Source organism: Pyrus communis, chromosome 6 (assembly GCF_041283825.1).
Source record: "Pyrus communis isolate YQ-2024b chromosome 6, ASM4128382v1, whole genome shotgun sequence".
Classification (NCBI taxonomy): Eukaryota; Viridiplantae; Streptophyta; class Magnoliopsida; order Rosales; family Rosaceae; genus Pyrus; species Pyrus communis.
In genome coordinates this window covers 20,651,439-20,678,018 of record NC_142570.1, presented here as the reverse complement: position 1 = coordinate 20,678,018, position 26,580 = coordinate 20,651,439, and the positions used below count along the sequence as shown (strand labels likewise).

The following is a 26,580-nucleotide window of genomic DNA, read 5'->3' as shown; positions in this document are numbered from 1 at the left end:
TATCACATGACTTGTCACGTGACGAGAGAAATACACTGTAATTTCTTACTAATTATCTATCTCCTTAGTGGTAATTTGGTAACTAACATTAACCACCCGAACGGTCAAAACCCCCTCCAAGCAGTCGCATACGAATTCCACCGTGAGTCCGTGACCCTGTAAAACCCTCTCAAAACTTGGTTTTGGTCTCTCTCCACTCTCCGACTCCTCTCTCTCTCTCTCTCTCCCGAAATGGTCCAATTCCACGAGCACATCATATCCGAACTCCTCGACGATCCTCAAAACGGCAGCGGCCTCGTCGTTCTCTCCTCCGGCCTCTCCCTCCCCAGACTCATCGCCGCCCTCCTCCTCCTCCACACTCCTTCTCAGGGCACCCTCCTCATCCTCTCCCCCCACCAACCTTTCTTCAAATCTCAACTCCTCCACCACTTCCACCCCAACCCCATCCCCGAAATCTCCGCCGACCTCCCCTCCCAGCACCGCCACTCCCTATATACCTCCTCCAATGTCTTCTTCATCACTCCCCGCATCCTCATCGTCGACCTCCTCACCAGCAAATTACCCACCTCCCAAATCGCCGGAATCATCATCCCCACCGTTCATTCCCTCACCGAAACCTCCACCGAAGCATTTATCGTCCGGATTTTCCGCTCCCTCAACAAAACGGCGTTTGTTCGCGCGTTTTCTGACAAACCCCATTCCATGGTTTCTGGGTTTGCCAAGGCGGAGAGGATTATGAAGTGCTTGTACCTCCGGAAGATGCACCTCTGGCCGAGGTTCCATGTGGATGTGTCGCAGGAGCTGGAGAGGCAGCCGCCGGAGGTGGTGGATATACGGGTGCCAATGACCAAACACATGGTGGGAATTCAGAAGGCGATAATTGAGGTGATGGATGCTTGCTTGAAGGAGATGAGGAAGACCAATAAGGTTGATGTGGAGGATTTGACGGTGGAGAATGGGTTGTTTAAGTCGTTTGATGAGATTGTGAGGAGGCAATTGGACCCCATTTGGCATACCTTGGGGAAGAAGACTAAGCAGCTCGTCTCCGATTTAAAGACTCTTAGAAAGCTCTTGGATTATCTCGTCAGGTACTTGAGATTTTGTTTTAGCTTTAGTTTTCGGTGAAATACATTTTGGGTCAGTAGTGGCAATCCATTAATGAAATGTTCTTGTTTCGGTAGATATGATGCGGTAACTTATTTGAAATACTTGGATACACTACGCGTGTCAGAAAGTTTTCGATCAGTCTGGATATTTGCAGAGTCGAGCTATAAGATATTTGAGTATTCAAAGAAAAGGGTGTATCGGTTTGTGACATCAGATGGTGTGAAATTAAGTGATAAGAGTAAAAGTTCGAAAGGCAAGAAAAGAAAACTGAAAGGGGATGGTGATAATGAGCAAGGTGAGGAATTATTACTGTGTGTGGTGTTATTCAGTTTTTATAATGTGTTTTTTGAACTTTTCTTATTTGCATATGTAACAGTTGGAGGCACATCGTCGACCAGTACAAGTAGTAGGATAGTTTTAGATGAAGTTTTAGAGGAGGCACCAAAGTGGAAGGTTTTATGTGTGAGTGAGTGAGTTCCCATTTCTATGTTGTTATATTGTTATTCGTCTTTCATGAATGCACAGCCTGGCTGATCAATGTACCATAACACCTAATAGTTGTGATTGAACCCTAATTTTCTTTCTTATGTCAGTTGTCACATTTAATTCTATTGTTACAGTTAGAGTGGCCATAGGGATGGTAGTGAAGTTGATAAAATAATTTTATCAACATTTCAATGTGTTAATTTAATTCCAGGAGGTTCTTGAAGAGATAGAAGAGGAAAGGCGACGGGCTTCATCAAGAGAGGAACTTTTGGTTGAAGGTGATGACGATTCTAGTGGTATTGTTCTAGTGGCATGCAAAGATGAACGTTCATGCATGCAGCTTGAAGATTTCATCACCAATGGACCACAGAAGGTTTTTTTTTGCCCTTAATTTTTTTTAATTTTTTATGTTCATTTTGAAGTGTTAGGTTAACTTTGTTTCTTTGGACTTGTACTGTATATAAACTGTCCTATAAATGAAATCTGGAGACTTGCAATTGTGGTGATCTCAGACAATTCTGCTGATTAAGTGGGATTTCTGCTTGTTTGACATGCTTGCTTGGTCTTGTTGACAAATAGGTGCTAGTATTTTGAGAATCAACACAAAGGATATGCAATCGTGGTCTTGATTTGATTGTTTAGAGGTTTAACTTTAACCTAAATCTTCAAACACACAAGCTCATGTTAATTTCGATGAAATTATAACTCGTATGTTAAGACATTTTGTTCTTAAGGAAAGTGCATTTGTGAATAGGTTTCTGGGCATTGTTGTGCAAGGATATCGTTAATTATATAGTTCCACACATTTTCTGTAACTCTTTAAGCAGTCTAAGATTGTATTTCTGTTTTCTATTATTTAAATATCAATTGGCTTTTCAGAATCAATTATGCATAAGCTTATATAAAAGCTTATCAACCAATTGATGGTGTATTTTCTTGTGAAGGTCATGCGGGAGGAATGGGAAAACTACTTGCTAGGAAAGGGAGAGCTCCGTGACTTGCATACACGGTATAAAAAGAAATCAAAGAATCCCAAAGGTTTTGGGGTTCTAGATGGAGTTGTTCACGTAGCACCCCCACAGAATGCAGAAGCTAGCAGCGTAAACAAGCAGGAACACGATGCCCTTTTGGCTGCAGCTGCTGAAATTAGAAAGCGAGCTAAAAAAGATGATGCTGTTGGAGATGATCCTCAGCTTCTTGTTAGTGGTAGAGGACATGGAAGGGGAAAGGGAAAGGGAAAAGTAGTTCCTTCAAAATCCCCACAGAACGCAGAAGCTGGCTGTGTAAACAACCAGGAACATGAAGTGCTATTGGCTTCATCGTTAGAAATTCAAAGGAAATCCAAAAAAGATGATGCTGTTGGAGCTAATCCTCCTCTTCTTGTTAGTGGCAAAGGACGTGGAAAGGGTAGGGGAAAAGTGAGGACCAAAAACAGCCTTGCCAAGGTTAAATGTTTGGGGAATAAAGCCAGTAATAATGATAAAAAAGAAGTCATACCTGATGATCTTGTTATACCGGATTCAGAGGATGAAGGACAAGAATATGAACTCAATCAGGTCGTGACTGCTGATTCTACTGAACCTACATGCCAGATTGACCCTGTAGATGAAGGGGTGTTGAGGAAGCATACTGGAGTAGCGGATTCAACTGGAACAATAAATGCTAAGCCACTACCTCCAGTTCACTTTTATGCTCTTGAAAGTGGTCAACCTATACTGGACATTTTGAGACCCTCTATTATCATTGTTTACCACCCAGATATGACTTTTGTCAGAGAAATTGAAGTTCATAAAGCTGAGAACCCCTCAAAGAAGTTGAAAGTTTATTTTATTTTCTATGAAGATTCTTCTGAGGTGCAAAAGTTTGAGGCGAGTATAAGAAGGGAAAATGGAGCGTTTGAATCTTTGATTAGGCAGAAGTCACTAATGATGATACCAGTTGACCAGGTTTGATTTTTTTTTTTTTCCTACGGAGAATCTTCTTTGGGACTGTTTGTTGCAAATGTACTGGTATTTATATCAATGTTTACATTCCATTTCTGGTATTAATATTGCAGTAGCATAATTAAGACTCACGACTGGAAATGTGAATTCTCTTCAGTAAACCAAACAGAGCTTATGAAAACTGTTTAGGATTTCTATATACTTATTTCTTAGTGCTCAACCTTTAGTGTTCTGCATGGACCTTATGAACTACTGCTCTATTACGATTTCTTTAAGCTACTCCCGAGTATACAAGGAAGAGTAGTTTCTTTTTTTTAATACGTAGCTGCATGTATGTTTTATGTATTTGTTCTTTTGGCTATAATCATTTAAGCATACACTACTGGGTTAAATATGTGGTACTTAAAGACTGATTTCCCAGTGGGCACTTGTCTGTCTGTATAACATTTTTCAACAATGTATCTTGAATCATTTTATGAATTTTGAATATTACAGTCGATATCTGTGTGATACTTATGCTTCTATATCTGTGCGTCTCTCCTCAATTTGACATCAGGATGGGAACTGCTTGGGATTGAATTCTTCCCAAGAACCGCAAGCTTTGTCATCCCAAAATTCTTTAACCAGAAAAGCGGGGGGAAGAAAGGTTGCTGAGAAGGAAATGCAGGTGCATTCTTGATCATGTGTTATGTTTTGTATCTCCTTTACTAGAAGGCCAGTGTTTGTTAAGACTTCTCAATCTTTCAGGTCATAGTGGATATGAGGGAGTTCATGAGCAGCCTTCCAAATGTTCTTCACCAGAAAGGCATGCGCATAATACCCGTAACTTTGGAAGTTGGGGATTATATCCTTTCTCCACTGATATGTGTGGAGAGAAAGAGTATCCAAGATCTCTTTATGAGTTTCACATCAGGTCGTCTTTATCACCAAGTGGAAACAATGGTTCGATACTATAGAATACCTGTTCTCCTGATTGAATTTTCACAGGATAAAAGTTTCTCCTTTCAGGTAAATCTGAATCATATCTTTAGAGATTGTTTACTTGGTCGGCCTAATGCTAAGATGGTATATGTTGCTGGATATTTGGTTGCAGTCCGCAAGTGATATTGGTGATGATGTCACACCAAATAGTATTATATCTAAGCTGTCGTTGCTTGTTCTACACTTCCCCCGGTTGCGAATCATTTGGTCTCGCAGTCTGCATGCTACTGCTGACATATTTGCTACTCTTAAGGCAAATCAGGATGAACCTGATGAGAGCAAAGCAACTAGAGTTGGTGTACCCTCTGAAGATGGAATTGTGGAGGATGATGTGAGGTGAGATGCAACTCGTTTTTGCATGTTGTAATCGTAGCTTCTTAAACTTGTAGTCAAATCTTTCATACTCCTAGAGTAGGCATAGGGAGAACTAACTATTTTTTAGCATAGCACGTGGTCTACACAGGGCCCTCCTTATGCATTTTTTCATTCAATAAAAATAAAATCATCAGTGCATATTTATGGTGATAAAAACATTTAGTCACCAGTGATACGTGTTCCGTGAGAGGGAATTGTATTAGTAGAACCACATCAGTTGTTCACTGTCAAATACTTGAGTCACTGACCTGACCATGGAATGCCTCGTCATTACTTGAGCTTTGGTTTGTTCGTTCATCACTTCTTACTCAAAATGTAAATCTGAGGGGGTGCTGTAAATTTTCAGGGCTGAAAACTACAATACATCTGCGGTGGAGTTTTTGAGACGACTCCCAGGTGTTACAGATTCAAATTACAGGGCCATAATGGATGGGTGTAAGAGCTTGGCAGAACTTGCTCTTATGCCGGTGGAGAAGCTAGCGGAACTAATGGGCGGTCAGAAGGCTGCTCGCACTCTCAGAGACTTTCTTGATGCCAAGTATCCAACCCTGTTATGAAGATTAGCAGTCATCATAATACATATCTAATGTATTCATTGGTGTATCATTGCAGTGATTATTTAGCTTACGATTTTGTCATTTGAATATTGTTGTTGGGTTTAATTTTTTTTCATTTGGCAATTCATTGTATAATTTGTTGTAAGCACAGGATATTTATGAGGAAACTTGTTGAACACCGAGGATTTTGATTGCGACTACCCTTGTCATTAGAAACTAGTACTGTGTTTGCTAGGATGTCACTCCCTTGTGCAAACCCACATTCCCAGTTTCCTACTAATAACATGGAAAGCCTATTTTTAGGTTGTCTTATTTAATTTTTATCAGGAAACTTGCCACTGGATCCAATATATGGTCCAAGAATTCTACTGTAACATTGTTTTGGCATTTCCTTGAACTACTGATTTGTTTTTGTGCTGTTTGTCTCATGCATAGTAGTTTTTGAAAGGAGGCATTTCCGGTTTCTATCTCCCATACACTTACTTGAAAAAGGAACACAAGGCAAGTTGAACTTCCCTCAGACTCAGTTGATCAGGTAGTTTCTGCGTGTTTGTGTATGGAGGAGGCCTCTACTTGGTTTGGTATAAGTATCTTATTACTTATGTCCAACCCTTCACATGATGGCCAAATTCTAAGTTGCTTCACTGTGTTTAACTTTGGGTTCTGTCACTAGACAGGCCCCGATAATCCAGCATATGCAACGTCACTTACAGAATCTGATATTTATTTTATGACAGGTTGGAAGAGTGGCCGGCCAGTTTGCAAAGCCTAGGTCTGAACCATTTGAGGTTAGAGATGGCGTGAAACTCCCAAGTTATCGGAGAAACAATGTCAACGGTGATGCTTTTGATGAGAAATCTAGAAGACCTGATCCACAAAGGTTACTCAGAGCGTACCTCCAGTCTGTTGGCACACTGAATCTCCTTAGAGCATTTGCCACTGGTGGGTATGCTGCCATGCAGAGAGTCTCAGATTGGAATCTGGACTTTATAGAGCATAGTGAGCAAGGAAACAGGTATCTGTTATAAATCATATCTTGATTTTCATGTTGGAACACTTGCAACATATCTTTTGGCTATCTGGCAATTAGCCAGCACTTCTAGGCATCTTGCATCTCCATCTGACCCAGAAAGCTACATACAAGTCGAGCACCATATCGGTAGTCTAAAATGTTGTCGGTTATACTCTTCATGTTCTGGAGCGTGCAACAGATTGCAAAGATTTGGTTCTTCTTGTATAATTAAAGCTCTGTTGTGTCCTTGGTAAAATTAAGTTCTTTATCATCTGCAAATACTGGTGGAGTCAGACACCTAGAAGTTTCTGCTACCATTTTTACGTGACCCAGATTCTCTATTCTCGTGCCCTGGTAGAAATTGTTGATGTGAAAAAATACTTGAGTAATAAGTATACACATTGACGAGTTTTATTCTGCTGAGTAAATTTTACCTGGCCGAGGTTAGGTACCTGGAATTTGCAGAGAGAGTAGATGAAGCTATTGGTTTCCTTAGTGCTGTTGGGGCTACCGGAGACAATCCAATGGACCCAACAGAGCTTGTCAAATTGTGTGAAGTTCGTAACCCTCATAACAAACCTGGTAGACGGACAATAATTACCAGGATGGGGGCACAGATCCCCCGTTTGATCAGAGCTGTGCGTCAGGCAGGGTTTTTCGTCACATGGGTCAGTTGGATAACAGATTGGTCGAGGAATGACAGGTTAAAACCTAACAATGATTGTCAGGTCAATGGCACTTCTGCAGCGTAAGCTTTTATAACTTCATCGATTTGTTGCTTCTTGGAGATAATTTTATGTTCTTACTTGTAAAATCTGAGAAATATTTTCTTCTTTTCTAGCGATCGAAGAGGTAATGAACTATATTATATGGCGTAATGCCTCTCTTTAGTCTTTGCCTCGATCTGAAAAATAATAACACTGCGGTACTCAAAGTCTTGTATCACCGTAGCGTGTTATGTTATCATGTAAATTGTCATGTTGAGCATGGCAAATAAATGACTAGTTGCAACCGTTCTTGGCAAAAACTGATGCATGAAGCAGGATGGCGTTTATGACAAAAAGGGCACAATCTGAAATTAAGAATTGACATGAATACCGGAGATGGGATTCCGGTTCCGGTTACTAGTTAACCCTAGTTTTTGTTGAAAAAAATGGCTCTACGTGTGCCTTGTGCCCTTTAGTAGCATAGTTCGAAGGATACAACGTCCGTTTGTATTCTTTAGAGGGTATGCAAACTTTGGAGCTCATTGGGAAGAAGTTGTAGAGAACGATAGATAAATAACTTCATATTCCATTGGTTATAATTAGTTAACGTACCAAAAACTCATATCAAAATCTCAAACCTATTTGTATTAAAGGAAGAAAATATAGACGTGTAGACTAGGCAGTTGGTAATAAAATGTGCCTGCCAACTTTCACCTTAGTTTGAATTATTCTAAACATTGGCTGTGAGAGATCAAAATTTTAAACTATAAACCAAATAATGTGGAAGTTGATGATTAGATTATTGCGTAGTATTGATTTTATGTGCTTATTTCCTATTTCTGACACATCATTTGATGTGGAAATTTGGTTTAAAAATTTAGTCTCCCTAACATTATCCATTTACAATTGCATTGTTGCAAAAGTAAACAAAATACTACAAGAACATTCACCCGAAACAAGGGAAATTACTATAACAGAGCAACGGAATAGGATCCTATCCGAATCCTTATTGGTGAGGATCCTAGGGATTAGTATATCCTATTCATTCATTAGTCATCTTGAGGCAAGAAATTATTTTGATTTTTTTATTTAAAATTGAACACAAACAATACTTAACGAAAACTGACCACATGATGTACAATGAACGATGAATGGCTAAGATGAATTGATCTGTAAGATTCTTACGAAGAGAATTGGAGGAGGATCCTCATCCTACGCAACTACTATATATTAGGATCTGCAAGGAACCATCAGCATCGGATCCGTGGCGCAATGGTAGCGCGTCTGACTCCAGATCAGAAGGTTGCGTGTTCGATTCACGTCGGGTTCAATCCCCCTTTTTTGTCTTTTTAACCTCTTAATTTCGAATCTTACTGCTTTTTCAGGCCCAGCGCAAGGCCCAAACTAATTCAAGTGAGAGAGAGGAGTGAGCAGAAAGAGGTGGTTTAAAGTCAGAGAGAGAGAGAGAGAGAGAGAGGCACCACCGCCTGTCCACCAACTTTTTGGTAGCAGTAGGCACTAGACAGTAGTGGGCTGGCTGGCTCACCCAGGAGGCGGAGTAGCCCCTCGACAGAGACTGCATCCTGTTTCCACCTGCGCACATTAGCATTACCCAATCACACCCACCCTCTCTCCCCCAAATTAATACTACAATGCCCTCCACAACCACCACCTCCTCCACCATTCCTCTCCTAACCTACACCCTTTCCCTCTTCCTCCTCCTTATCCTACACCCGAACCGAGTTTCATACCCACCATGGCCTCACCCACCGAACCCAAACCCCGCAAGTTCCCACCACCCTGCTGGACCCACGACGAGTCCCACGCCCTCATCTCCCTCTACAAGGACCGATGGTTAGCTCTCGGCCGATCCAACCTCAAATCTACCGACTGGGACTCCGTTGCGTCCTCCGTCAACGACCGATGCCCCCTCGTCTCTCCCCCCAAGACCGCCATACAGTGCCGTCACAAGATGGAGAAGCTCCGGAGGCGCTTTCGGACTGAGAAAGAGCGCGCTTCCACTCACATAGGTCCGGCAGCCTTTTTTTCCTCCTTTGATCTGTTTCAGCCTATGATCGACTTGGAATGCGACTCTCCTTTGGTTTTCGGGTCCAACCCAGATCCGGAAAACCGCATCGCTGTTGAATATGGAGGTGGGTTTCGGGTCAGAAATGATGAAAGTTTCAGGTATTTAGCTGATTCTGATCCAAATTTGAGTGACCCAGATGAGACAACCTCAAAAGGTTCCGGATTCGGAGGTGGGTTTCGGGTCAAAAATCCTGTTCGAGGTCCGAATTCAGGAGTTTCAGCTGGTTTTGATCGATATGGTAGTCGAGGAAGTGATGGTGGTTTTCCTGTAAAATCATTGGGGGATAGGAATTTCTGGCCTTCAGATTTTAGGAGCAAGAGTTACGGTAAAAGTAACGACAAGTTTAATCCCAAGCTTATCTCGAAGCGTAGTGGCAGCAATGGAGTTGGTTCAGGGAGCAGATTTAATCAGAAATTCAAAGGGAGTTTGCATTCTAATGGCGTTGGCATTGAAGATTTAGGTGGGAGTTCATCTGGGAAAGGGATGGACGATCCGATTGAAGCGATGGCGTCTTCGATAGAGTTTTTGGGAGAAGTGTTTGTGAAGATGGAGAAGAGGAAGATGGAGATGGCCGGGGAGATGGCGAAGATGAGAATGAAGATGGAGATGAAGCAAAATCAGCTGATAATGGAATCGCAGAAGCAGATGGTGGATGCTTGTGTGAATGCATTGTGGGAAACCAAGAAGAAGAAGATGAAAGTCGTCTCGCTTGACGATTCGTAGATGGAGTGATCTGAGCAGCAGAGCGGAGGCTCGTTTATGTAAGCTTGCTTTCAAGATTAATGAATGATTTAGGATTTATGTTTTGTGTTGTGTAGGAAAATTAGAGTAAGAACTATATATATATATATATATATATATATATATATATATATATATATGGTACGATGTGTGCCTTGAAGAAGAAAGAGTTGCTCTGGTCTTAACAAGAACTCAGATTTGTAGGGTGATGAGAAACTATGGTAAATTTCTTTTGAAACTTGTACGTTGATTCACTGATTCACGGTTCTGAACATGTAAGTTGGTAGATTTGTGGGATTATGTGACCTATCAGCCAAATCGAGCGTTCTATAAGTCGGTTTTGGCTACGAAGATTGTGATGTAAAACGCTTGGGGTATCTCTTGCAGAAGGCTTTCATTTAATCTTCCATCGGTGAAATGGTTTTGTGTTTCGATCAGATACTGATAGATAGGTGAAGCACACCTGAGACAGATGTGTTGAGACAGAGAGGTGTGTTTTCTGATACTAACTAATATTAAAGAAATTTCACTTGTTTCTCTTGTATTATATGGTTGCTTGCAAGCTAATCAATCAGCCCTAAAACACTCATTTCCATTTGGTTTGCTTCTGCAATGTTTTCCATTCATTTCACACACACGCGCGCGCACACAGACACAATACATACACACACACACATACATATACATATATATATATATATACATGGATCCGTGACAACATTTTTTTTACTATATTTTGACACAACTTTTTGTGGGGCACACTTCGTAATGTACTTCAACAATCCAAAATGTCAATCTTTTAGGCCTTCCCTCAAACCATGTTTATAAAAAACCATCCAAATTTGAAATCATATGACCGTCAGATTAAGTGTTTAGGGTTTATTTGTACAACCATACTTGACTATTTTCTTTACTACAAATGAATGTTTTAATGGTTTTGAATTTGTCTATCTTTTGTAGAAGATAGATATTTCAGATCGTCAAAATACATTGTATTTCACAAAAACTTGTGTAAAAAAAATAGTGCCACAAATCCGCTACTACATATAATTGTATCTCCACCAAGTTTTTAATTTTGTGTTGCATGTAAAATGTAAATTCTTTAGGTTCGAATTTTTTTTTTGCTTTTTTTTGTTTTTTTTTTTGAGGAAAGACGATATATATTTAATAAAGCCGTGAGGCTACTTAGTACAAGGTAGAGAAATGTCCTCCATCAGAAGATCGTTAATAATGACAGGAGATTCATCGAACCAAGTACAATTTCCTCCATCGTGGAGGGCAAAACGTGCCAATCGGTGGGCAACTGAGTTTGCTTGACGGCGAACGTGGGCAATCGAAGCTTCAGCGACCATAGCTAGTAAGAATTTGATGCCTTCGATGATAGGCCCCGTGGGAGACACATTCACCGAAGACTCCTTCGCTGTCGAGATGATCTGAAGCGCATCACTCTCAATGTTAATCTTGCTTAAGCCCCTTTCAACCACCAGTTCAAGACACACTCTCATGGCTAAAGCTTCCACCTGGATGGGAGAGAACACGTCCATAATCACCCAGGTAGCCGCGCCTACAAAAGCACCTTTATCATTCCTAATAATGATTCCCACACTTCTTACGCAGTTCTCCTTATCCTATGCTCCATGAACATTTATCTTCAGCCTGCCGGATGGTGGACAGGACCATCGTGCATGGGCACCGTGGACATCCTGTTGAGACAGAGAACTGTTTAGATGCAGGAAGTCCTGCCACCAATCCATTGCTTGACCCATTACTGCCATAGGTTGAGGATTTGAAGCCTCACCCCAGAACTTTGAGTTCTTTGTCGTCCAAATTGCCCAAAGTAGCATTAAAAAACATTCGAAATCAAGTTTCCCCAGATTCTGAACCATCAGCAATGCCCATTCCTTTAGAGAGCATCTATTCCAGTGAGAAATTCAGAGTGTTAAGAGTGAGGAACGCCAAATACCAACAACGAAGGGGCATTCAACCATTAGGTGATAAGACGATTCCGAGGCCAAACCATAAAGAACACACAAAGGATCAATGGGAACTCTTCTCATTCAAAGATTTTCACCCGTAGGGACGATATTTGATAGGATCCTCCATGTCGTCATTTTCACTTTTGTAGGGACACAAGCCTTCCATATAGTGTTCCACAGAACAGCAAAAGGATTGGTGGGTGATGAGGAGGTGCCAACAAAGATGGAAGGATGAGCCAATTCCGAGCCACATGATAGGGATTTTTTACAGTGAATCAACCCTTTTTATCAAAATGCCAAACCAGTTGACGCCTTGTTGGACGCACACTCAACAGAAGGGTACGTATTAGCTTAACCTTCTCTGTGGGCTGGATCGCGTTGAGCAAATCTACATTCCATTTCGTGTCTTCTGTGATCAGATCTCGAATGAAGGTAATTCTAGAATCCGCAGGCTTTGTAGAGTAGGATTGAAAGGTTGAAGGTCGAGGTATCCATCGATCTCCCCACACTTTAATGCTCATCCCATCCCCAACCTGCCATCTAGAGCCCCTTTTGATTACCTCCCTAGCTGCACTAATACTTCTCCAAACGTATGATGCGTTCGGCCGAACCACAACCTCCATGAATGAAGAGTCAGGGAAGTATTTTTCCTGAAGCGTTCTTGCAACTAAGGAAGACGGATCAGAGATGATATGCCACGCTTGTTTTGCAAGAAGAGCGAGGTTAAAAGTATAAAGAGTTCGAAAACCAAGCCCGCCTTCTGATTTTGGAAGGCAAAGCTTATTCCAAGCCATCCAATAGATCTTTTTCTCTCCCTCCACTTCATTCCACCAGTAAGAGGCCACAAGATGATTTAATTCGTCACAAAAGTACTTTGGGAGTAGGAAGCAGTACATGGAATACAATGGAATTACTTGAGCCACCACCTTAATGAGTATCTCATTCTCCGCAGCACTAAGAGTCTTGCCTTTCCATCCCTGGAGTTTTTTCCACAGCGTCTCCTTTATATGGTTGAAACATGTCCCTTGGTTCCTTCCAACGAAGGTGTGAAGGCCCAGGTATTTCTCATGCCTTTCGACTTTTTCCACACCCAGTAAGTCTGCCGACAGATTTTGTTCACTTCTTCTGACATTCCTGCTGAAACATATTGCACTATTCGATAAATTGACCATCTGACCCGAGGTCCTTTCATAGCACGCTAGGATATCCTTCACCACATTACAATCAGCTCTCCTAGCTCTAGTGAAGATGAAGGAGTCATCGGCGAATAGCAGTTGATTTATCGGCAGTGCTTGCTGATAGACAAATATCCCTTGAATTGTTCCTGACATTTCCATTCTTTCAATTAAGCTCGATAGGCCCTCTGTACAGCATAGGAAGAGGTAAGGAGAGATAGGATTTCCCTGCCTTAATCCTTTAGTCGGGAAGACATAACCTCGGGGAGAACCATTCACAAGAAATGAATATGAGACATAGGAAACACACATCATAATTAGCTTGATCCACTTCAAACTGAAGCCCAACTGAGCCAGCACGCCTTAAAGATAACTCCATTCGATTCTGTCGTATGCTTTGCTCATATGGAGCTTAAGTGCAAGGTATCACTTCTTCCCTATTCTTCGCTTATGCAGAAAAGTAGCAATCTCAGAAACTAGAATGGTGTTGTTAGCCGTCGCTCGACCCGGAACAAATGCACTTTGATGTTGGGAGATGATCTGAGGCATGATACCCTTCAACCTATTCGCCAATGCTTTATATAATATCTTATAGAGGACATTACATAAGCTAATTGGGTGTAGTTGGCTTATCTCAGGAGGATTTTTTTGCTTTAGGATTAAGGCAACATAACTTTTTTAGAATTCGGCCTGAAGAAAGAATTGAGAGAATCGTTCTAGTCACATCCTCACCAACACTGTGCCAATACTTTTGAAAAAATAAGGGTGACATACCATCGGGGCCTGGGGATTTCGTAGGGTGCATCTGAAAATAGTGCAAGCTTAATCTCCTCCTCCGTAAACTCCCGGTCAAGCTCCACGTTCATTTGAGGAGAAACTTTACACCTTAAGGAAGCAGTCACCTCGTCGTTCATGTTTCGGGGTTGAGGTCGGGCTTGGAACAGGGAGCTGAAATAGTCGATCACAACCTTCTCAACATCCAAGTCATTGGTTCTCCAGACGCCAGACTGATCCGTGTGCCCCTCAATCCTGTTCTTGTGTTTTCTAAAGTTGGCCCTTTGGTGAAAGAAACGTGTGTTTTGGTTTAGGTTCTATAAAACTAAAAGCAACCATCGGATCAATTTAGGTTCGATTAGGTTCTTTAGGATCGTTTGGTGTACGGTCTTTTTATAACCAAACTCGAAAGTGCATTTACAAATCAAATCAAGCTTAACCTACATCATGTAGGGTTTATGGTAATAATATGAAGGTGCCCAATTTGAAACTCAACGAACTTGGCCTGACACAATTTGAAACCCGAAATTTTGAATGGTTGGACATTTCCCATGTCTTAACTTTCACTTGATAACCAAATAGAGAAGAAGGATAGAGAAAGGTTGGGAAGGATGTACCATACAACGGTTTACAAAATGGAATGAAAAGCTAAAGCCCGAAGACAAGTTTAAGTTGTTTTCACCCTCGAATTGTTGTTTCATACATTCTTTTAAGGCTTATTATATTAACATTTCTGACATTGGGTTCTTTTTTTTTTTCATTTTTTATATTTCCTTCCTTAAAAAGGGGACCAATTGGTGGATTCGCTACGACACTTCACCATTTCGGAAGTCGGAAAGACTCACATAGGCATTTCAGCCTCCTTGATATATTGTCGAATAACCTAACATACTTAGTACACTCCGCATTTGCTTTTTAATTAAAAATAATCTTAATACACCCAATAAGCTCATCAAAATGGAAAAGAAAAATAAAGCACACGGATAATCTCATCAAGATTTGGATCAAACTAATCCATTGAAGGTAGTACCTCTTTGATTGGAGCTTTAACTGGAACCCTACGATTCACCTTGGATCAAACTAATCACAAGAGGGTATTAGGAAGAAAGAAAGGCCTTCTATGAATTAATTTAGAGTAAATTGTAGTAATGGTTCCTCAACTTTAATCAAATTGGAGCAATGGTCTCTCAACTAAAAATCCATTACCATTGGTCCCTTAACTCATCAAAATGTGTAGCTATGATTCTTTTTGTCAACTTCGTTAAAATTTTATCAAAATAAATTATGTTAGAATGACCATTGCTACAATTGGGATCCCTCAACTCATCAAAATGTGTAACTATGGTCATTTTCGTCAACTTCGTTGGAATTTTGTCAAAATGAATTATGTTGGAACGACCATTACTACAATTGGGTTAAAGTTAAGGGACCATTTCTCCAGTTGGATTAAAGTTGCCGGACCAATGGTAATTGATTTTTAGTTGAGGGACTATAGCTGCACGTTTTGATGAGCTAAGTGACCAATGGTAATGAATTTTTAGTTGAGGGACCATAGCTGCACGTTTTGATGAGCTGAGGGACCAATGGTAATGAATTTTTAGTTGAAGGACCATTGCTCCAATTGACTTAAAGTTAAGGGACCATTGCTACAATTTACTCATTAATTTAAGCCTATTAAATTGCAACACTGCGATACAGACTGAGTAGATTCTAGCTCTTGTGTTTGCATGATCTGACTTCTATGACTTATAGTATAAAATAGAAACATTATTTAAGCTATTCCTGGGTTACGATAAGCCTGTTTTTGCTTCCTAAGTAGGCATTTGGAGAATTGCATGCAGGGTTATTAGGGAAAGGGATCCTTTCCAGATCCCTTCCACCTAAGCCTCATGACCCATAATAGGTGTCACAAATCAATGTGGTCGTTCCGTCACAATTCTGTTAAAAAATATGTTAAGTGTTGATGTGACACATAAATGGGCCCTATAAGTCCTTTTTTTTTCTTCTCACAAATGATCCTTGAAATTAATCCATGACATCAAAATGGTCCATGAAATTGATCAGCAAAATCAAAATATTCCTTGAAATTGAAAATTGATCAATGTAATCCCTCAAGTAAGTGTCTCAAATCAATGTAGTCATTCCGTCACAATTTTGTCAAAAATTCTATTATATGCTTATGTGACACATAAATAGGTCACACAAGTCTAATTAAATTTAAAAAAAAAAAAAATTACAAATAGGCTTAATAATTTTATAGTTAATAAAAAAATTGTCAACCCAAAAACCCAGTCCTACAATCACCTCCAATCTCAGTCCGTATTTCTATACCTCCTTCACTCTCTATTCTCTAAAAAAAATCTCTATACACCCATCTTTACACACTTCGACACCCTTCACCGAATTGAACCTGGATCGAGATCACTTTTGGTGACGGCTTGGCCCATCGACCACGACTTTTGGGACATCGCCGTTAACATTTAGACGATCAACATCCTCACAACCTTAATCTTGGAGTGCTTGTTTGGCGCTTCCCTGGTGGTTTGGTGATGTAAAGAACGACGAGATTTACCTTGAGATAATGAGATTATAACCAAGATGCGTCCATTGTTGGTTAAAAACTATTTCCACACCCCCTCTTAGGCCTTGGTTAACCTTGTGCCTTTGAGAATTTATGGAAGAGAGCTCTCTTCGAAGTAGGCCCTACTATAAGAAAAAAAAAAAAATAATTTCCATTGTGCACAAAAGATTTAGACAACTTTTTTTAATTAATTATTAAACCGACATCAGCACATAACAATTGTTTTTATAGAATTGTGGTTGAAGGACCATATTGATTTGCGACACCTATTTTCAAAGACTACATTGAATGATTTTCTATTTCAGGGACCATATTGATGGTGTGGGTCAATTTCAGGGACTATCTTTATGGTGCGGGTCAATTTCAGAGACTATTTGTGATAAGAACTTGTAAATCTTGTGGGGCCCATTTATGTGCCACATCAGCACTTAACGAAATTTTTAACAGAATTGTGACGGAAATACCATATTGATTTGCGACATCTATTTTCAGGGACTACATTGATTGATTTTTAATTTCAGGGACTATCTTGATGGTGAGGATCAATTTTGGAGACCATTTGTGATAAAAACCCAAAATAATTTTTCTCCATTGATGTGTTTGTAGTTTCATTGGTTATGATTTTGTTCTAACAGTAAGAGGGATTTTGAGAGTTGAAAAAGATAAATAATACGTTAAAAATAATTAAATCATGAAAAGTTGACTTTTTTTCTTAGAGGTTCATAATCCCCCCCCTTTCTTATCCTTGGACCATGATATTGTTTTAGTTTAGTGTCCACCATTTACCTGCTGAGTGATCCCAATCATCTTTTTTCCGCTCCCATTAAGAGTTTCTGTGATGATAGTTACAGATGAAGCAAATATGGAAAACCGCAGAAAAAAACAAAGGTACATCATATCCTTGCTTTGAAAAAAAAAAATTCTTGGGTAGGGGCTTCCCATGTATGTCATAATCCGCTCAAGACACACACATAAGGTGATCCCACCTTCATTCGACTCCTCCAAAACAGGCTGGTGTGGGAACCAGTTGCAGGCGAATGACGTGTCACGGAAGCTTCTGTCCGAGAATCCCTCAACACACATAGACAGCACTTTGGTTTTCCATTACTCTTTGTTTTAATACGGCAATTTCATACAGAATTAACTTTGCTATTTTGCTTCATTGGAATTCCTTTTTGCTTGATTGGAACTCCTAAACCCAAACTTAAATACCACAAAAACTGCTATAGGAAGCAAAAAATAGAAACAAAGAAGAAATAAGATATTACATAATTTAGTCAAAGTACTTGCATATTGTCTAGCTTAGTTTGTTGCACAGCTGAGCTTAGATTCACTTCATCCTCACCACTCTCCATCTCCTCTGCCTGATAGGTTGAGTGAACACCATACAACAAATAGAACAGCGTTATGAAACATGTCCATATTGCAAACCTTTCGAACGAGAACTTCTTCAGTGTTGTCATGAGGAACACATTAAGGAAGATGGACAGTGCAGCAGGCCATGGCATGAATGGCATCGACCACCCTATCTGATGGCGAACGCAAGGAACTGCGTAGTTGAAGAAGGCAATGATGGTGACTGTAGACACCCCGAAAAGTGGTAGCCCCCACCATTGTTGCTGAAACTTCCATGACATGGAAAAGCCAATAGCACTTGATGAGAGGAGGAAGAGGAACAAAAGAGTTTGAAATGGAGGGTTGTTGCTAATGATCACATATCGCCGGTAAATGAGAGCATTCGCCACAAGGTAGAACACCAAGAGCGTGCCGATAGAGATCATTTCTATTACTATTTCGAGGTCGGTGAAGAGCGCAACTGATGCTGTGCAAAGTCCTGCATCATATTTAGGAGAGCAAAGGATATTCATCAGTTTGTTCGGTTTTCCACTCTATTTTTTTCTTTAACCGTTCCTTATCTTATATGACCAAAGGGGTGCATTTTCAACACTTAAAAATCAATTCAAGATGAGTACTTGTAAGTATAAAAAGAGTCGAACTCTCCCGTAAGCGTGACAGTTATTACACGCCCACGGGGAATATAGTCAAAGGTTTACTAAATTACCCAAGAAAAGGGTGGCATTCAATGGAGTGCCAGTTGAAGGATGGACCTTGGCTAACCATGAGGGCACCAGCCGGGCCCTTCCAATGACACAAAGGTATCTTGCTTGGCCTAACATTGCTACCAAAAGTGAAGCGACAATCCCCAAGCTTGCACCAGCCCCTACCACATTGCTTGCCCATCCCCAACCAATTTCTTGGAATGCCGTTGAAAATGCCACTTTTTCTGTTATCTATCAATCCATGCATTTCAGCGATTAATTCCAGATCATTCATTAGAAATACAGCGAAAATACTAATCTAAGTTAGACTAAAAGGAGGGAGAATTTGAAAATTGGACATAATGCGTTGAAGATAAAAGCCGTATCCACCAGGGCGAATCCATCACTTGCCTATAGTACTCATTTTTAACAAAAAATGTTACCTTGTTGTAAGGAACCATCAAACACAAGGACAAGGCCATGAGGCAATAAAGCACAGAGGTGATGACAACGGAACCAACGATTCCAATTGGCAAGCTCGTCAAAGGGTTTTGGATCTCTTCCGCCATGGTTGAAGCCGAGTCATAGCCGATATAGCTGAAGTAAACCCTAGCTGCCCCATCAAGAACACCTCTAACACCGTAAGGAGCAATTCCTTTAGGCTTCACCAAGTTTTTGGTAGTCCCATTGCAGAAACCAGCAATTATAATAAATCCAAAGAAAACCACATGGAAGACTGTCATAATTAAGTTCAACAGGGAGCTTTCCTTTGTGCTGCATTATTAATCCAAAAAAAGAAATTAATATAAATCACCCATCATTTTCATGATCCACTCAAACAAATTAAAGATACCATCACTTGAGAGCCCAAAAAAAATAAAAAGTAACACTTGAGAAATTATTATCAATATGCAATGGTAATATATACTAAAATAAAATAAATTGGTAAGTGATAAATATTTGGACTTTTTTTAGTGTAAAATACTCTAGAAAAGTTCTTGCCAGTTGCAAAATGTTGGTCACATAGATTATGAAAATAGGAAAGTAAAATATAATATATAGTAGAAGGAAGGGAAAAAAAAAAATTATAGGTAGGAAGATCATGTAACCTATGGCAAAGGCATAGAGTGAGAATAAGAACAACAGCAACAGCTGGGAAGTCCAACATATCATATCCCTTTACCAAACCATTCACTTCTACTCTCCATGTCCTTGGATCATTTTCTCCAAATGTAGAGGATAAATACTCAGTAAAACTTCTGGCAACAGCGGCGTTTGACAATACGTACTCCATAAGTATATTAGCCCCAGCAAAGTAACCCACGAATTCTCCTTCATTATACAAATGAAAGTAATTAACAAAGAAGAAGCTGAAGAATATATTTATATATTTAGCTAGTAAGTAGGCTAATTAAATAAATTTTCATACGTATGTACGTACCAAAGGTCAATCGGAGATAACTAAAGGCACCACCTGCAACTGGGATTTGGACAGAGAATTCAGCGTAACACAAGGAAGAAAGGAGGGCTGACATTCCAGCTACGATATAGGAAATGAAGACGGAAGGGCCAGCCGTCTGGTGGGCGACAGGTCCAGTTGTGACAAAGACTCCAACACCAAGCATTCCTCCAACGCCGAGGGCCATCAAATCATACCACTTGAGTTTCCTTTTCATGTCTGCCCCTGACCTTTGCCTCACTTGGTTCAGCTCTTCGTCAGGGGTCCATGTGGCAAGCATTCTCCTCCTAAGCCTGTGGGGTGTTTGGGACAGCGAATGAAGATACTTGGAGAAGCAAATGGCGGCAGCAGCGGTGGTGCTGTTGCTGGGTGCTGTAGTTTGGCTGGTGGTGGTGGCCATGCTTTTTGTGCTACAACTTACGATAAGTTTAAGTGCTTTGGCTTCCATGTGACAGCTGGGTGTGAAGGGTTTAAATATGCATTTGGGCAATGGTCTATTGCTTGATTCTTTCACTAAAGATTGAAATGTGAGAACCCAAACGAGTGTCCCTACCTTTAATGAAAGCATGCACCAAGTTTTAAAATGACCGTTAAACCCTCCTCCCCCCACACCCCCCCCCCTCCCTCTCTAATGCACACACATACGTACACTACAGAGTGTATGTACACACACACACATATTTATACATGGAAGGCCTTTAAAGGAACAGATTTCTATTTTTTTTTTTTAAATGGGGTCCTTGTGGGGCTCACACTTTATTAAACTTTAATGATCCGAACTGTCTATTTTTCAAGTTGCACTTCTTAGACCATTCTTGCTAAATATTGGCCAAATCGGAAATATATGAGACATCTAATTGAGTTCAAAGAAATTGACGAACACTTTGTTTGTTCTATAAGAAACAATGAAATTTCATTGTGATAATTAATTAGGCAAATGGTTTTTGATCGAATTGAATTTTTGCAAGGATGATTTATGAATCGAGACTTATAAAATAGATGTGTTGAATCATTAAAGTTCGATGTAGAACGAGTCCCACAACTAATCCCCATTTTTTTCGAAAAAAGAAAATCTCTTCCCTTAAAGGGCCTATCTAAACATGTATATAAACATATATATATATATATATATATATATATATATATATATATATATATATAATCTTTTGAGTGTCCCAATAAGAAGTAGCCCCAAAGATCTGGTTCTTGTGTTCTAGGAGAGAGCATGCAGAATAAGATAGAAAAAGGCGCAAGCATTTTGAAAGATTAAGAGGGACTTTGACCCAATATATCTTTTGGAATTTCCTCATCACCAGAAACTTTGAAAAGATGTGACAAGCATCCATTCCAACACTTTCATAAAGCAGCAAAAGCCGAAAGGTTTCCTTCCTCACACAGTCTCATCAGTGTCAAGAATAATTGGACCTGATTCCTCAACAGGATATAAATATGTCTTTCACTATTGCTGCTGATACAGTTGTAATGACCAGCATCAATAGATATCCATGTATTTTGGTACAAATTAAACAAAGTGTTAATTAATGAATTCTGATTGGTCAATATCCGCTTTTTATTTTTATTTCAAGATCCTGATCAATATGCTCTATCTTATATGATCAACTCAAGAATGATTTAGTGGAGGTAATATGTTTAGAGTCAATTTAAAATTTTGTATAAGGTACCAAACGAGTGGTAACCTGCCACACTGAGAGAGAAGTTTTAAAAAGTTACCATGATTGTGTTTTAAATATGGAAAAATCATTTGATATGTCAAGTAATGTGTACATGTATGTGAACCGTTGAGTTTATGCCATTGTATGATGTGATCTCCTAAACATTGCTCTTACATCTACATTTATCTTTACATTAATTTTGTTGAGTATTATTCCACATAAGGAATGTAAAGTCTTGAATCAAGTACAGTACAAGACCATGGCCCTCTCCACTATAACTTTCAGTTGACTAGGGTGCTGATACATTATAACATGTTTAAGCTTTGATGTTAAGAAGACGTCTTTGTGCAAAATATTTATTAATTAGGCCTTGGAGAACAACACTCTTATCTTTTATTTTTATTTTATACAACGATATATTTACACCAATATTACTAATTAATTTCATCATTTACTTGCTGATTACTTCAAAGCCTTGTAGACTGAATTGAACGATATAATTATTAGTACTTAAACGAACCTGTTAATTGAACAAATGGATGATTCAAAACTTTCGAATGCAAATTGGGTCCCTAGTAAAAAGATTCTCCAGCAAGCAGAGGCCTTCCCAAGTTTTCCTAGAGGACGATTCCGTCATGGTCTTTTTGAAGAATGAGTTTTTCCGGTAGGTACCTACAATAAGTACTTCAAGCCACGCAAGTTTGGCCATGTGTAAGATCTTGAAGAAGATTGATGACAATGCTTATGTGGTGGAGTTGCTAGCAACAATGGGGATATTAATTTGGATGAGGATTTTCTTCCCTTCTAATCTCTCTCCCCTTCTCTCCCCTCCTATTTGAACGGTCACGATTAAACCACGTTAACATCTTATATATATATATATATATATATATTTTAATAGAGACAATAAGACAAAAAATAATGTGTAAGAGAAGGGGAGAGAATGGGATGAAAATAGCAGGGGAGAGAATCCTACTCCTATTAATTAGCACTTTCAGTGATCTTTATGCTTTTCACCTTGATGATGTGCCGTTGTACCTATATAACTCTAGGTCAAGTTCTTTTCAAGAAGGGGATTAAAGATGTGCCGTCTCATTCCAGGATATTTTTTCGAAAAGGGAACGATATAAGACAAATGAAGCATGTGATTTTTCCACAAACTCAGTTTGATTTTGGGCGTTTGAGATCGTTCAGTGGGTGTGGGTAAAAAACAGATTTTATTTATCTTGTGTATTTGTTTACTTTTCTTTTTTATTTCCTTTCGATTTTATGGTTTTGTAGAACTATTTAAACAACTAGGATTGCATTTCATTCATTTTTTCATTCTATGTTTATATATAAAGCCAATGGCCCAATAAATAGTGTTTTTTGGTGTCACAAGCTTCACAAAAAAATAATTGGACAAAAATGCTCCTCACACAAAAAACTTCAAAAGCAATCCAAAATAATGCATCAAATGTGGCAGATGTATTTTTGTTATTTTCATAGTTTTTTTAATAATTAATTTTTTTTGTACAGTTTTTATTTTTATTTTTTATAATTATTACCTCATAATAGGCTAACAATAATGTGATTCAATAAGTTGTTCATTAAAGATTATTTTTTCTATTTTTAAATACGTTCAAAACATCTTAAGAGACATTTAATGCCAGTTATAAAAAAAGGTCTTTCGCATGCGGATAATAATGTAATTAAATTAGTTGTCAATTTTTTTTTTAAACAAACGATATTATCTACACAAAGGGGAAGGGGTGAGTTTAGCCTCACAATGGACTAGCAATAATGTGATTCAATAAGTCGTTTATTAAATATTATTTTCTCTATTCTTAATATAAATTCAATGGAGACCGATTTTATTATGTGGATTTAGTTGCTTTAATTGTTTTATGAAGGGTTTCTTCTAGCATGATCTATTTATTCATTTATTTCAAGGGGCACTTTGATTCAGGTCCAAAAAATTCAGCTGTTTTTGAATTGGATCCAATTTTATTTCATTTTCTATTACACCTGTTTTGCCCTTGGAATTTTTTTTAATTCTTTAAATTTGAATTTTTAAAATTTGAATCTTTAAATACCTTTATCTACCTGTTTTTTAATTAAAAAGACATTATTACAAATCTTATAAGTTTATCAAAAATTAAAAGAAACATTGCTAGAGGTAGATAAAAAATTTGTGATGTAGGTAGAATCTATGATAGAGGTAGCCTATGAACAAAAACCTATTGTATAGATAGATAATACAAAATAATCTATGATACAGATAGACTATGAACAAAAACTTATTGTATAGGTAGATAACACAGTTAATTTGTGATATATAGGTAGATAAACACAATTAATCTTATATAGATTATCAACAAAATATGTAATATATAGGTAGATAAATACAATTATTCATGATACAGGCACAGTATAATATAAAAAGATAAAAAAAAAAAAAAAAAGGACAAGTGATATAGGTAGATAAAAACCAAAAAAAATCATGAAGAAAAATGATATTGAGGGAGGAAACACTAGAGAAAATGCTAATTCGATAGAACTTCAAAGTTAAATATATATATATATATATATATATATATATATATATATGAGACGAAGAACCCAAAACACAAGATTGACTAATACAAATATTTTTTATTTATTTATTTATTTATTTTTTAAAACCAATCAAATGTATATTGATCATCCTTAAGCAAAAGAATAATATTATGGTAGAAGACTACTGGGAAAACTAACAGAGGAAGAAAAAGATATTGTGAGGGAGAAACAAGAAAAGAGAAATGAACGATTTGGGGAAGGAGAAGAAAAAAAAGGAGATTTAAATCCCTAATCCTATAATTAAGGATACGATTAACATTAATCACAAACTTAAAAAACAGTAATTACTTAATTGGTCAATTTAAGGGTAAATTTGGCAAGAGAATACAAATAAGCTTATGTGGACAATGAATCACTGGACCTAACCTAAAAATTAAATAAAATTGGACTATAACTAATAATGGCTCATAAAATTGGACTCATATTAAGTTTCCCCTTATTTCAAATATTTGACTTTCCTTTTGTCAATTTACACATATAAATATATTTAAAACATGTAAATCGCGTATAGCATACTGTGATTCAAAAAATGCATTATGCACGCGCTTGAGCGTGTGCATGAAGGCTAGTTATCAATAAAAGCAAGAGCTTTCATAAATTCTCTGATATTCTAGAACTTTTCACGGGTGTCCGTTCTTCATACCTTAACTTACTACTTCCATTATGCCCGAAGCCAGTGGCAATTGATACCATAATATAAATTTATTTTCTCATTGCACAAAATGATTATTACAACTCAGTTTGTGTACACTTCTCTAAACTCACATAACACATAATACATAATTAAAAAGGGTGGTGAGCATACATCACACTAAATGGTGGTGAGAAAAAATGAGCTAAATTAGTGTGCATTTTTGCTCACCATTTTTTAGTGTGGTGTATGCTCACCATCTTATTTATCACCATTAGATGAATTTGAATTTTGAGATTTGTGCATATCTACTACACGAATCTCGAAATTCAAACTAATTAATGGTGATAAATAGGGTGAGCATACATCACACTAAATGGTGGTGAGCAAAAATGAGCTAAATTAGAGTGCATTTTTGCTCACCATTATTTAGTGTGGTATATGCTCACCATCTTATTTATTACCATTAGATGAGTTTGAATTTTGAGATTTGTGCATATTTACTACACGAATCTCAAAATTCAAATTAATTTAACGGTGATAAATAGAGTGGTGAACATACATCACACTAAATGGTGGTGAGCAAAAATAAGCTAACTACACTTAAAGATAACAACCCCAATAATCTTGACTTAAGTTGTTGAGTTATTGATTGTCGTTGACTTTATACTCTGTGTGGTGATGTGGCAGATTGAGATATAGTCTCTTAAAAGAACAATCTCGCACATTGAATAGATTGCTAAATGAAATTCAAGCATCTTGAGCATAGCATATATGACTAACAATCATCCGTCGATTTCTCATTAGCTTTCAAGATTTGGCTTGCTGCTACTTTAAGTAATTTTCGTAGCTATATCTTATAACCTTAGCTAGGGTTTATAATTCAGGATTTTATTAGGCCATTAGTTTAGCAATTTCTAAGCAGGTATATTCTACGTAGTGGATTAGTTTAATCCAATACTTCGAATAAAGCACAACGCTTCTGATCATCTTAAGGTTGTTGTGAGAATTTGGTTAACTTCAAGGGTTCAACCTATAGGAATCCATGAAATTGCTTTGCAAGTAGCCCAAGAGGGCTTTCATGTACCGTAGCTTTCAGTAACAGATAGAAAGTGGATGCATGAGAATCTGTTTTAGCAGTTAAGCAAATAGTAGAAAGTTAAAAACACACTGGGGTTTTAGTGGTGCACTAATAGCTAATCTATCATCACAATTCTCTCTATCATTTTCTCTCTTACGTAGTAACAAGTAAAAAAGAATTCTCTTTTATGTGTATCAAATCCAATATACTAGCTAGCAGCATAGGCATTGAGGATAATGAGGAAGGGAATTAGGATCCACTCCAAATCATAACTATAATCTTTTGAAAATCATGAGTCGAAATCTAGAGAATATTTGGTTGGGATTAAGTGGTCCATGCTGATCTGTTTTATAGGCCAATTTGCTGTCAACGTCTACATGCATAAGCATGGATTTCGCAGGGGAATTGTCAATGGTGGCGTTGCAGGTTAATTTCAAACCCATACCGTACCATTACCTCATAAAAATTAGGGCTGTGATATCATGATGCATAGCCACCAGCTGACTGGAATCTAATTGGCACGAATACATTGTATTTAAAAGTCAAAGTCTTTTGAGACACTTTGGATGCTGTTCCTAACTACCAATGTTCTTTA

The 26,580-nt window shown here is 38.4% G+C and overlaps 4 protein-coding genes and 1 non-coding gene across 5 annotated transcripts; 4 read left to right on the top strand and 1 right to left on the bottom strand.

Annotated features, from left to right (window-relative positions):
• The first annotated feature begins 142 nt into the window (after positions 1-142).
• On the top strand, positions 143-5,772 carry UVH1 (Restriction endonuclease, type II-like superfamily protein). Its single transcript, XM_068450655.2, has 9 exons — positions 143-1,088; positions 1,182-1,402; positions 1,484-1,569; positions 1,805-1,966; positions 2,538-3,539; positions 4,093-4,203; positions 4,284-4,544; positions 4,630-4,853; positions 5,239-5,772. Exons 1-9 carry the CDS (start codon positions 232-234, stop codon positions 5,447-5,449), a joined length of 3,135 nt encoding a protein of 1,044 aa, XP_068306756.2. The 5' UTR covers positions 143-231; the 3' UTR covers positions 5,450-5,772.
• Positions 5,773-6,050: 278 nt separating this feature from the next.
• LOC148696428 (phospho-2-dehydro-3-deoxyheptonate aldolase 1, chloroplastic-like) lies at positions 6,051-7,213 on the top strand. The gene is made up of 3 exons (XM_088695213.1): positions 6,051-6,095; positions 6,187-6,464; positions 6,910-7,213. Exons 1-3 carry the CDS (start codon positions 6,051-6,053, stop codon positions 7,211-7,213), a joined length of 627 nt encoding a protein of 208 aa, XP_088551339.1.
• Positions 7,214-8,426: 1,213 nt separating this feature from the next.
• TRNAW-CCA (transfer RNA tryptophan (anticodon CCA)) lies at positions 8,427-8,498 on the top strand. Its single transcript has one exon. It is a non-coding gene; the product is annotated as a tRNA-Trp (tRNA).
• A 98-nt stretch (positions 8,499-8,596) lies between these two features.
• On the top strand, positions 8,597-10,533 carry LOC137711164 (uncharacterized). The gene has a single exon (XM_068450371.2). It carries the CDS (start codon positions 8,925-8,927, stop codon positions 9,978-9,980), a length of 1,056 nt encoding a protein of 351 aa, XP_068306472.2. The 5' UTR covers positions 8,597-8,924; the 3' UTR covers positions 9,981-10,533.
• A 7,053-nt stretch (positions 10,534-17,586) lies between these two features.
• LOC137710319 (cationic amino acid transporter 6, chloroplastic-like) lies at positions 17,587-20,438 on the bottom strand. The gene is made up of 5 exons (XM_068449254.2): positions 19,985-20,438; positions 19,653-19,875; positions 18,987-19,317; positions 18,567-18,795; positions 17,587-18,338 (listed from the first exon to the last, which is right to left on the bottom strand). The coding sequence occupies exons 1-5, from the start codon at positions 20,400-20,402 to the stop codon at positions 17,782-17,784; spliced, it is 1,758 nt and encodes a 585-aa protein (XP_068305355.2). The 5' UTR covers positions 20,403-20,438; the 3' UTR covers positions 17,587-17,781.
• Positions 20,439-26,580: the final 6,142 nt, after the last annotated feature.

What these genes read in the sequence shown, in the direction of transcription:
- UVH1 (XM_068450655.2), top strand. Translation starts at nt 232, where the DNA reads ATGGTCCAATTCCACGAGCACATCATATCCGAACTCCTCGACGATCCT. An exon ending in TGATGATACCAGTTGACCAG is followed by an intron (nt 3,540 to 4,092) that starts GTTTGATTTTTT and finishes ATTTGACATCAG; the next exon opens with GATGGGAACTGCTTGGGATT. An exon ending in ATTGTGGAGGATGATGTGAG is followed by an intron (nt 4,854 to 5,238) that starts GTGAGATGCAAC and finishes GTAAATTTTCAG; the next exon opens with GGCTGAAAACTACAATACAT.
- LOC148696428 (XM_088695213.1), top strand. Translation starts at nt 6,051, where the DNA reads ATGTCCAACCCTTCACATGATGGCCAAATTCTAAGTTGCTTCACT. An exon ending in AAATTCTAAGTTGCTTCACT is followed by an intron (nt 6,096 to 6,186) that starts GTGTTTAACTTT and finishes ATTTTATGACAG; the next exon opens with GTTGGAAGAGTGGCCGGCCA. An exon ending in CATAGTGAGCAAGGAAACAG is followed by an intron (nt 6,465 to 6,909) that starts GTATCTGTTATA and finishes GGCCGAGGTTAG; the next exon opens with GTACCTGGAATTTGCAGAGA.
- LOC137711164 (XM_068450371.2), top strand. Translation starts at nt 8,925, where the DNA reads ATGGCCTCACCCACCGAACCCAAACCCCGCAAGTTCCCACCACCCTGC.
- LOC137710319 (XM_068449254.2), bottom strand. Translation starts at nt 20,402, where the DNA reads ATGGCCACCACCACCAGCCAAACTACAGCACCCAGCAACAGCACCACC. An exon ending in TGATGGTTCCTTACAACAAG is followed by an intron (nt 18,796 to 18,986) that starts GTAACATTTTTT and finishes ATGGATTGATAG; the next exon opens with ATAACAGAAAAAGTGGCATT. An exon ending in GAATGCCACCCTTTTCTTGG is followed by an intron (nt 18,339 to 18,566) that starts GTAATTTAGTAA and finishes AATATGATGCAG; the next exon opens with GACTTTGCACAGCATCAGTT.